The sequence below is a fragment of the Teleopsis dalmanni genome, unplaced genomic scaffold (genome assembly GCF_002237135.1).
Source record: "Teleopsis dalmanni isolate 2A unplaced genomic scaffold, ASM223713v2 unscaffolded_contig_0832, whole genome shotgun sequence".
NCBI classification, from domain to species: domain Eukaryota; kingdom Metazoa; phylum Arthropoda; class Insecta; order Diptera; family Diopsidae; genus Teleopsis; species Teleopsis dalmanni.
In genome coordinates, this window is record NW_024032214.1 from 1 (window position 1) to 11,063 (window position 11,063).

At 32.1% G+C, this 11,063-nt stretch overlaps 4 protein-coding genes across 4 annotated transcripts; 3 read left to right on the plus strand and 1 right to left on the minus strand.

Moving 5' to 3' along the window:
* The first annotated feature begins 3,847 nt into the window (after nucleotides 1-3,847).
* On the plus strand, nucleotides 3,848-4,292 carry LOC119663739 (histone H2A). Its single transcript, XM_038073342.1, has one exon. The coding sequence runs from the start codon at nucleotides 3,897-3,899 to the stop codon at nucleotides 4,269-4,271; it is 375 nt and encodes a 124-aa protein (XP_037929270.1). The 5' UTR covers nucleotides 3,848-3,896; the 3' UTR covers nucleotides 4,272-4,292.
* Nucleotides 4,293-7,357: 3,065 nt separating this feature from the next.
* On the plus strand, nucleotides 7,358-8,108 carry LOC119663736 (histone H1-like). The gene has a single exon (XM_038073340.1). It carries the CDS (start codon nucleotides 7,413-7,415, stop codon nucleotides 8,091-8,093), a length of 681 nt encoding a protein of 226 aa, XP_037929268.1. The 5' UTR covers nucleotides 7,358-7,412; the 3' UTR covers nucleotides 8,094-8,108.
* A 1,480-nt stretch (nucleotides 8,109-9,588) lies between these two features.
* LOC119663740 (histone H4) lies at nucleotides 9,589-9,900 on the minus strand. Its single transcript, XM_038073343.1, has one exon. The coding sequence runs from the start codon at nucleotides 9,898-9,900 to the stop codon at nucleotides 9,589-9,591; it is 312 nt and encodes a 103-aa protein (XP_037929271.1).
* A 204-nt stretch (nucleotides 9,901-10,104) lies between these two features.
* Nucleotides 10,105-10,643, plus strand: LOC119663737 (histone H3). Its single transcript, XM_038073341.1, has one exon. The coding sequence runs from the start codon at nucleotides 10,206-10,208 to the stop codon at nucleotides 10,614-10,616; it is 411 nt and encodes a 136-aa protein (XP_037929269.1). The 5' UTR covers nucleotides 10,105-10,205; the 3' UTR covers nucleotides 10,617-10,643.
* The last annotated feature ends 420 nt before the right edge of the window (nucleotides 10,644-11,063 follow it).

Consider the following 11,063-nt stretch of genomic DNA (forward strand, 5'->3'; position numbering starts at 1 on the left):
CAATTCAACAGCAGCAACCCAAACAGTCACAACAACAATATCATCAGCAGCATCAACAGACTATTCAGCAGTCGAACGATCAAGTCATACATCAACAACAGCATCCGAAATCTCAGCAAGATGAACAGCTTCAAAATGATGCAGGTAAGACGGTTGACAAGAAAATCCCAAAAGTAGTACCAATCACCTTACGTGAATCCAACAAATGGAACACAATCCGTAAGGAACTTGAAGTTCGTAAAATTAAATACTCAGAAGCCAAATCAGTCTATCTGGGCATTCAAATCACTCCCGAGACCATTGAGGACCATAGAAACATGACACGATTTTTCAACAATAACCATACACAATACCACACGCATTTCCTCTCTGAAGAAAAAAATTTAAATATAATTATAAAGGGCCTAGAAGGATTAAGTCCGTCAGAGATCCAAGAAGATTTGGAACTCCAAGGATACAATATCCTGGAATGCCACTATCTACGAACCAGGCAAAATAATAATAAACTCATAAAAATACGTTTGCCAAAGGATCAATCAAACATTTTTAACCTCAGTGCCATCTGCCACTTGAGAGTTACTATTGAAGCTCAGCGCCCGCTGAAGGGCCCTCCTCAATGCCACAATTGTCAGCAATTCGGTCATGTGGCGACCAATTGCAAAGCTATCCCCAAGTGCGTCAAATGCGATAGCTCGCACCATCATTCACAATGCAAAAAACCTAAAGAGGCCACGCCAAAATGCGTTAACTGTAAAGGAGACCATCCAGCCAGCTATGGGGGTTGTCCTCAAAATCCTCGCAACTTCTCCAAGAAGATCACAATCAAGGAACAAGTCCACCTGCCCAACAATATAAACACAAAGGTGACACCTGCGGCTTCATACGCAAGCATTGCCAAGCCCAAAGTTTCTTCACAACAAAAAACTTCAAACCCTATTCTCCCAGCTGCTCAATTCGAGAAATTTTTTGCTAATATGCAAGAACAATTCAATTATATGATGCAAAACATGATCCAGTATATGGTTCACCATATAATGCCAAATTCCAACTAATGACAAGTACAACACTCAATCTTAAAATAGTTTCTTGGAACGCCAATTCCATCTTTAACCAAAAAGATGAAGTAATTCACTTCCTTCACGAACACAAGATCGACGTTCTCCTGGTCCAAGAAACGTTTTTAAAACCAGGGATCAGATTTAAAATCCCTAATTATATAACATACAGGGAGGACAGAACAAATAGGCAAGGTGGAGGCACCGCTATAATCATTAAAAACTCGATCAATCATCATCTCATCACCAATAATCTAAACTCTCTTGAAGCTACCACTATCAAGATAATCTCAGATAACTTTCAATTAAAATTATCTTCTGTTTATAAAGCACCAACCAACAGCACGTACCTAAATGATCTATCCTCATTACTAGATGTGGACGAACCCACGTTTGTTGCGGGCGACCTCAACGCTTACAATAGAGATTGGGGAGAAAGAAGCACAAACAGAGCAGGAAGAGAGATAGATAATTTAATCACAGAACAGGCACTAACATTACATTGCCCAACAGAGCCTACACACTTTTGCCACGGGGCCTCCCGAATACTTGACATCGGTATTTCAAGATCTTTGGATGCTAATTGTCATATCGAAGTACTGGAGGAGTTAAACTCAGATCATAAGCCGGTTCTGTTCTTTATTGAAAACATGTTTTTCGAATCTCCACCCCCAGTGATAACGATGACAAACTGGACTCAATTCCGTCATGAAATGGAAAACTATTCCCTCAATAGCCCCATAAACTCAATAGAAGACCTTAATAACACCATAGAAATAGTCACTTCAAAAATCCAAGACTCAATCTCCAATAACTCATCCATAAAATCCATCAGCGCCAAGAACTATTTTATACTCCCAAGGTTCATTAGAAACCTAATTAAAAACAAAAATAGACTACGAAAAAGGGCCCTTCGAACAAACGACCCCGCACTGAAGAGAGCAGCAAACCTTCAAACCAATGTCATAAGAAAATTGGTTCGCGAATTCAAAAACCACAAATGGAACGAATTTCTAATGAGCTTCGAAACTGGTGATAAAGCCTTCTGGAATATCAGCAAATATTTCAGACTGAAAAACAAGATTCAAATTCCACCAATACACGGTCCCAATGGGCTCAAATTCGCTGATGAGGATAAAGCCGAAGAATTTGCAAACTCCCTCGAGTCACAATTCTTAGATAACCATGACATTTCTGATGATGTAGACGAAGAAGAATTAATTGGAGAAAGAGCGGAAGCCATTTTGAGCAGAATCCCTGATTCACCTATCTCGCCGTGCAGCGTCGAAGAACTGCAAGCCATTATCTACTCTATCAAAACAAAATCGGCTCCAGGTGCTGATAAAATTAGTAACCGCTGTATCAAAAATCTGCCTGTAGCATCAATCATCATAATTAATAATATAATCAATGCCATGCTACAGTTAGGTAAATTTCCAGATAAATGGAAAGAAGCATTAGTAATTGTGCTCCCGAAACCCAACAAGAACCACACATTCCCGCAAAACTGGCGACCTATCAGCCTACTTCCAGTTATGGGGAAACTAGCTGAAAGAGTCATTCTAAATAGACTGCAGACCGAAACAAATCGCCTAAAACTTATACCGGACGAACAATTCGGCTTCAAAGCCAACCATTCGACCGATCTACAACTGGCAAGAGTGACACAATACATCCAATCTGCACTTAGAGAAAATAAATCGACGGGCATGATAATATTTGATGTTGAGAAAGCGTTTGATAAAGTTTGGCACGATGGCCTCATCTCTAAAATGTACGACCTAAATCTACCTCTCAACATCATCAAAATCATTGGTAGCTTCATGCATAAAAGACAATTCAGAGTCAAAATCAATAATCATCTATCAACCCCCAGATTTATTGAAGCAGGGGTGCCTCAAGGCTCTCCATTGTCTCCAGCCCTATACAATCTCTTCACTTCCGACATTCCAAAGCTAGAACCATCTAAACTAGCCCTATATGCAGATGATACCTGTATATTCTATGCTGATAAAAATACTTTAAACGTCAGTAACACATTACAGGAACATGTTGACTGTGTCACTTCTTACTTCCAAAAATGGAAAATTAAAATTAATAACGATAAAACGAAGGCAATTTTCATAACCAGAAAACGGTGGCAATATCCACCAAAATTAAAAGTAAATGACACCGATATAGACTGGGAAGACCACATCAAATACCTGGGGATTACATTTGACAAGAAATTCCAATGGAGCACGCACATATACAATCTAAGAAATAAAATCAACACAATGCTAAACCATTTACGACCGCTCTACAAAAACAAGGCTCTAAGTATCAAAAATAAAAAGTTGCTTTATACCCAGATAATGCGTCCGGCGCTATCATATGGCTTCATTGCTTTCTCCAAAACTTCAAAAACTAACTTCAACAAACTTCAAACATGTCAAAATATAGCCATTAAAAAAATATTTAACATTCCCTGGTACATAAGAAATGTCGATATTCAAAGGGATCTAAAAATCACACCTATCAAACTATACATTAAAGACAGGGCTCTCAAATTATTCAAATCAATAGATGCACATGACAACACTTTATTGCAAAATCTACACCAACAACCTATTCACACTACAGGAAGATACGCGGACATCCGTACCATTATTAACTAAACTAAACAATAAAATTAATTGAGCACTCGTCATTTACCCAGTGGACATAATCTAGAAATGTCTACCACTATAATTGAGTCAAGGTATTAACTTTTACCGACTCGAACTCAATTTTCAACAACAACATTAAAAAAAAATAGATCCAATTTTTATAAATCTCAACTACTAGAAACTCAACTCAACTATGTCTGGTCGTGGTAAAGGTGGTAAAGTTAAAGGCAAGGCAAAGTCACGATCAAATCGTGCTGGATTACAATTTCCAGTTGGTCGTATTCATCGATTATTGCGTAAAGGCAATTATGCTGAACGCGTTGGTGCAGGTGCTCCAGTCTACTTAGCTGCCGTTATGGAATATTTGGCTGCTGAAGTTCTTGAATTGGCTGGCAATGCAGCACGCGATAATAAGAAGACAAGAATCATTCCTCGTCATTTACAGTTGGCCATACGTAATGATGAAGAATTGAACAAATTATTGTCTGGTGTTACAATTGCACAAGGTGGTGTACTACCAAACATTCAGGCTGTACTTTTGCCAAAGAAAACAGAAAAGAAGGCTTAAATTATTTTATTTTATTTATTAAAATACGAATACATATACGTGGAGAATTAACTATCAATTAATCCGTCCTTTTCAGGACGACAAAATTTATTTTATTAAAGAAAATGTATTTCATTAAATCAATTGATATAAATATTGTACATACTATCATACCTACCCTACTAACTTACACAAGCCATACTTTAAAACACTTAACAATCAATCATTTCTTGCCTCGCCCTTCTGTTCCGTTACATTCCTGGAAGACCTTCATGAATTCGAAATCTTCGAAAATTGTAAATCAGCCTACATAACAGATAAAATACATAGCATTGTTAGTGTATAACTTAAGACTGCGTTTTGCTACATAGTAATAATTTTTTTTTTGTTTTTGGGCAGCAGGTATTAACCAGTTTTTATACATACGAGTGTGTATGCGTTCCAATTGACTTCCTAGAAATCAGGTTTTTTTATTGATTCAAATTACAAAAATTTGTGAAAATAATTAAAATTTCACAATCCATTCACTCTAGCTTGATGTGGCCACCTTTTGTCTTGACTATGGCTGTGATCTTCCAGTATTTTGGCCTATTCCTGAATAAAAGCTTTCTTCAGCGTATCGAAACTGGCTTATTTTTTAGTTCTCAACTTGCTCTCCAAATTGGCCCAGCGTAACAACTCCTTTGCTCATTCGAGTTTAACTTTTTGTTGCTTTGGTGCAAGATCTTGTGCCTTGGAACTTTTAAAGCTTTACCTTGAGCTTATTTTGGAAAATGCGTCAGATGCTTCGTTCAGATATTATCGGTTCTTTGGCCATTTGATTAGTACTACGACATGGATTTCGTTTAAGTCGAGCCTTCACTTTCCGAACCATTTTAGGCAATGTTGCTGTTTTTTTTTCGTCCACCACTATAGCATTTGGTGACTCTGCCTGAGCTATTATAACGATTTAAGGTACGATACACAAACATTTTATTCACATTGAGATATTTGAGCTCAAGCACAATAGCTAGTTGTAATTTTCCAACCAAATATAATGCAATCACACTTATTTTTTAATTCCATTTCGAATAATATTAGTTCTATAAAACTTAGACGCAAATGCTTGTGGTAATTTGTAAACAATATAAATAGCTGTCATTCATATGAATTTGACGTAGTTGGCAATATCAGTTTGACAAACATATCTCTGTGTAATTTGTAACACTTCAATCGCCTAACCCTTTATATTATTAAGAATTTTTTAATATTTATCATAGATTCGCGTATCAGTAAATAGATACATAAATCTTCGCAGGTAGTATAATCTAAGTTACAATAATATTAATATTATATTTGTTACTAATAAAAATGTACAAAACAAATAACGTTGCCAGGTCAATAGCATAAAGTTTCATAATTACCTTTTTGAAATCAAGAAACTAATAATTTTGTGCCAAATATTTGTATTTATTATTAAATAAATGTGATACAATTATTAAAAAACATTAATATTCATAATATAAAGAAGGAAACATATAAAAAATAATTATTTTTCTTTTAAAAGTTTTAAAATTTATTTATTTATTTACTAAACATCTTATAAAATTTTCAAAATGGTAACACCTAATTTATCTCATTAGAAATTCTGGTATGTACCAACAATCGCTGCCATACCGACATAATTGACTATTTCCCCTAAATATACTCGAACTCGCACACGGCCTAAATGTTTACTATTATTATCATAGTTACTATTTCAATATTTTGGTATTGTAATATTTATTATTATAGATAAATTATTTAAAGGTAGAGTTTTTAAAATTTGTATCTGAATTAGTTTTATAAAATATTCTATATTTTATAAAAGATTTATGGCAGTAGATGGAAAACATCCGAAGCCACTGTGTGAGTCTTGAACCTACTAAAACTAGCTCTTAGGAATGACTATGGAAGATTGCAGCCGCAAGTTTATATATATACTTCAGTATCTATTTAAATGTTATCCATATCCATGTTAGTTTATAAAAAAATTCATCTTAAATTTTAACATTTTATGTCGTATATCACTCCTTATAAAAATGTTAGAATACGCACATCTAATTTTAATTTTATTTTAATTATAAAGTAATAAAAAGAACATTTTTTTTAAATATACATATTTAATAAAATACTTATAATAGTCAAAGTTAAATGATTAAATTATAATTATAAAAGAAAAAGTAAAATGATTTCATTCTTATATATTTTTAATCATGTATGTAGATATAATTTTTTTTTATGAATTCTATTAAGTAGGATACGTACAGTTGTTATATTCGAATGATATTGAAAACTATAAATTTAATTGCTGATATGTTATTAATAACGTTTATATATAATAATTTTTCACATGATTAAAAATTATTTAAAACTTGTAATAAAATTTTAAAAATAATACGTATAGAAAATCTTAAAACATATTTTAAAGTAAACGAATTCAATGTAACATGTTAACATTATGGATGGATATCTAATCTCAAATAGACACTATTTGATATAATTAAAAGTGATAATCTTATATTCTAATTAAAATACAATATATTTATTTATAATTATTTCTATTAGTGCTTTAAAATTTTAAACTTTTATATAAATTGAGTTAATATTTCAAAATAGGATAAAACATAAGCATTCAAAATGTTAAAACTGACGTTTTTATGCATCTCGTGTTTTATTAAATTTGCATTTATAAATATATGAAATATATAAAACCATATATATAATTTAACAGAGAATTGAATAAACTATTTAATAAATAATTTAATATATAAATTATACAAAAGATAACTTTAAAATATTCTAATTTATTAACAAGTTCAACTATAGATTTACAAAATTTAAAGTTTAAACCAATTTTTATATATTTTATATAATTATAATTAGTATAAAAATGAATGTAATAAAATATTCAATATCTTCTTTACTTAATTTGATTTAAATAATTGTGTTTAATTTACTTGGTCTATTTAAAATTAATAATAAATGTTGAAAAATTTTTTCAAACTCAGTAGAAATATGTATTAATGAAAAATTTTTATAAATGCGCTCTTCTCGGCGCTTCGTACAAAGTGAGCTAAGCTACCATAAAAATGCGAAAAAATATTCATAAGTAAGAATATTACGGAATATTAAAAAGCAAATATGTCTGAAGCTGTTGCCGTTGCAAATACAGATTCTCCAAAGGAGATAACTGCCGTTCCTGAAAAGAAAGTTGCTGTTAAAAAGGCAACAAAAGTAAAAAAACCTTCTGCAGCTCCATCTCATCCATCAACACAACAAATGGTTGATGCATCTATCAAGAACTTGAAGGAACGCAGCGGATCTTCATTGTTGGCAATTAAAAAGTATATAAGTGCCACATATAAATGTGATGCCCAGAAATTGGCTCCATTTATTAAAAAATATTTGAAAACTGCTGTAGCTAATGGCAAATTGATACAAACAAAAGGAAAAGGTGCATCTGGTTCATTTAAATTATCAGCTGCTGCTGCTAAGTCTCCTAAATCGTCTGTCGAGGGTAAGAAAAAGAAGGTGCCATCAGGTGTTACGAAGAAGAAGGTTACTGCATCATCTGCAGGTACTAAAAAGTCAAAGGCAAAGGTATCTGGAGAGAAAAAACCTAAGAAATCTGCGGCAGCTAAGAAGAGTGTTGAAAAGAAAAAAACTGAAAAAGCTAAAGTTAAAAGTGTTAAAAAGATTGGATCTGTTAAGGCTAAGCCAGCTAAACCAAAGTCTACTTCTACAAAAGCTAAAGCGGCCGCAAAACCTAAAAAAACTGCCGTTAAAAAAACATCAGTCAAGAAAACTGCTGCAAAAAAATAATTTTAAAAATCAAACTTTAAATTCATCAAAACAGCCCTTTTTAGGGCTACAAAATATGTGTAAAAAGAAGATTCATTATTTATTTATTTATTTTATAAAATGTTTTAGTATATGGTATACCTATTGCGTTTATTAATGACCGGTCACTAAAGATTGAATAATCACCTATCGAAGTTAGGAATTCAATCCAACTCAGACTGCAGATACTGTAGAGAAGAGAGAAACTGTATACCATGTGCTTGGGTAGTGTCCACTGATGCACAAACGGAATAAACACCTAGGAGGGTATTTCATGGATCATAAATATTCAAGACTAGGACTTTATATTGTCTTTCATTAAAGAAAACGGACTTGGAGAAACATTCTAACCCGAGTAATGGGCACAATATACCTTGTCATAGTGCACGATCATTTCTTTTAATAATACCTCATGAATAATATGAAGAGATTCTTTTATTCTGTAATGCGCTATAAATTTAATCTCTAATAAGCAAACAAAAATTCTTTATGCATTTAAAAAAATTATATTCTCTTATTTAGACATTATGTGCAATACTTCACATCATTCTTAAGTTAATAAATATTTATCTTATTCTATTATATTTAATATCCAATTATTTATTTATTATAGTAATGACCATAAAATATTATATATCAAAATATGTCATTTATTTGATGAAATACTCACTTGTATATATTTTATTCACTTAATTTCATTTTTAAATTCTATTTTAAATAAATAAAAATAGTGGTTTATGCTAATTTTATTTATTATTATATAATGCTTCTAATTACACTTGTTAATTTATAACTAACACACCACACTCGGTACTCACTTGCAAGACGCTGCAAATTACTTAAAGATAACTTTAAAATATTCTAATTTATTTCAATAACAAGTTCTTTTATTTCTTTTCTTTATATAATATTGTCATAATTCACTTAATTCATATACGAATTTTTTTCACTTTCATTTTCCCCGGAAGCAGTTTGCTTGTTGAACACTTGGATTTGGATTAAGATTAAGATTCAGATTCAGTGTGAGATTTGAATTCACTAAAACCACCTCTTAGGAATGAATGGAGAAAATTTTCACACCATTGTGCGGAAACTTCAAACTGCAATATCTAACAGTCCGCAAATTACTCATATACGTCAGTTCTATTTATCTTATTCTATAAAAAAATTGAATGAGAATTATAATTAAGCCCGTAAGAAGCTAGTCCACATATATACTGCTAATGTAACAAAGAAATTGAGAATTATAATAATAAATATTTTGTACATTGTTAAACTGATCATTTTAATTATAAATTATACTCGACAGACATCAACCGATCAGGCTAATAATAAATTTTATTTTTTTATAATTTTAGAAAAATACCAACACATATATATGTAAATTTATCTCTTTAAGTGTAAGATTATTTGGGTCCTGAAAAGGACCATTGGGCAATATATTATTGCATTATTAAATCAATAATTGATTATTTGCTTAACCTCCAAAACCGTATAAGGTACGGCCTTGTCTCTTTAAAGCATATACGACATCCATGGCTGTAACAGTCTTCCTTTTGGCATGTTCTGTATATGTAACAGCATCACGGATCACATTTTCCAAAAATACTTTCAATACTCCACGAGTTTCTTCATAAATCAAACCAGAAATACGCTTAACTCCGCCTCGGCGAGCTAAACGTCTGATAGCTGGTTTCGTAATACCTTGGATGTTATCACGAAGAACTTTGCGGTGACGCTTAGCACCACCTTTTCCTAATCCTTTGCCACCTTTACCACGACCAGTCATTTTGTATTTAAATTTTTATAGATATGGAAGAACCGTTCGAATTCAAATTCAAACAATAAATGAAGTGACGACAGATGATTGACGACTATTTATAGAAAATATAAGCACTACGAAAGATATGAAAAATATTGGGTAAAGCAAAACAAAACATAAGAAAACAAAACAAAAAGAATAAGCAATATGAGAAACAATGAATGTTAAAACATGTGAATAGTTGAAACAGAACATCCAGGTATGATGAGAAAATTGAGCTATTCAATTGCGCTATTTTTTAAAATACCATATTGTAACATATCTCATAAATTATGGCTCGTACAAAGCAAACTGCTCGTAAATCGACTGGTGGTAAGGCACCACGAAAACAATTGGCTACCAAAGCCGCACGTAAAAGTGCACCAGCTACTGGAGGTGTGAAAAAACCACATCGTTATCGTCCAGGAACTGTAGCTTTACGTGAAATTCGTCGCTACCAAAAGAGTACTGAACTCTTGATTCGCAAATTGCCATTCCAGCGTTTGGTCCGTGAAATTGCACAAGATTTCAAAACTGATTTACGTTTCCAGAGTTCTGCTGTAATGGCTCTTCAAGAAGCTAGCGAAGCATACTTAGTGGGTCTTTTTGAAGATACTAACTTATGCGCAATTCATGCCAAACGCGTTACAATTATGCCAAAAGATATTCAATTGGCTAGACGTATTCGTGGAGAACGTGCTTAAGATTGGAAGCAATATAATTTTATAAATATACAAAAATCGGTCCTTTTCAGGACCAAAATTATATAAAGAAAAGAGATTAAGACACTAATTTATTATTTAAATTTAAAAATCGTTTATACTTTATTTCCGATATTTCGACTATCTTCGATAGTCATCTTCAGGGAAAACTACACAAAATATAGGATGTTCACATTTTTATAGCGGATTATAAAGAAAAATCATACAATAAATACAATAATAATGATGACAAGAAAAAAAAAAAAAATACTACAATAAAAATACAAAAGAAAAATTAAAATTATAAAAAAAACAAAAAAGCTTTACAAACATCCTGTGTCATTTGTTTATAATATTCCTATAAGCCTGAGCACAGTTGTCCGTATCAGTTTTATAATTAAGTCTTATATTATTGGGCACTTGAAGTATTGAGAGCATTTCTAGAAAGTA

Excerpts from the sequence above, each read along its gene's own strand:
- LOC119663736 (XM_038073340.1), top strand. The coding sequence starts at position 7,413 with ATGTCTGAAGCTGTTGCCGTTGCAAATACAGATTCTCCAAAGGAGATA.
- LOC119663740 (XM_038073343.1), bottom strand. The coding sequence starts at position 9,900 with ATGACTGGTCGTGGTAAAGGTGGCAAAGGATTAGGAAAAGGTGGTGCT.
- LOC119663739 (XM_038073342.1), top strand. The coding sequence starts at position 3,897 with ATGTCTGGTCGTGGTAAAGGTGGTAAAGTTAAAGGCAAGGCAAAGTCA.
- LOC119663737 (XM_038073341.1), top strand. The coding sequence starts at position 10,206 with ATGGCTCGTACAAAGCAAACTGCTCGTAAATCGACTGGTGGTAAGGCA.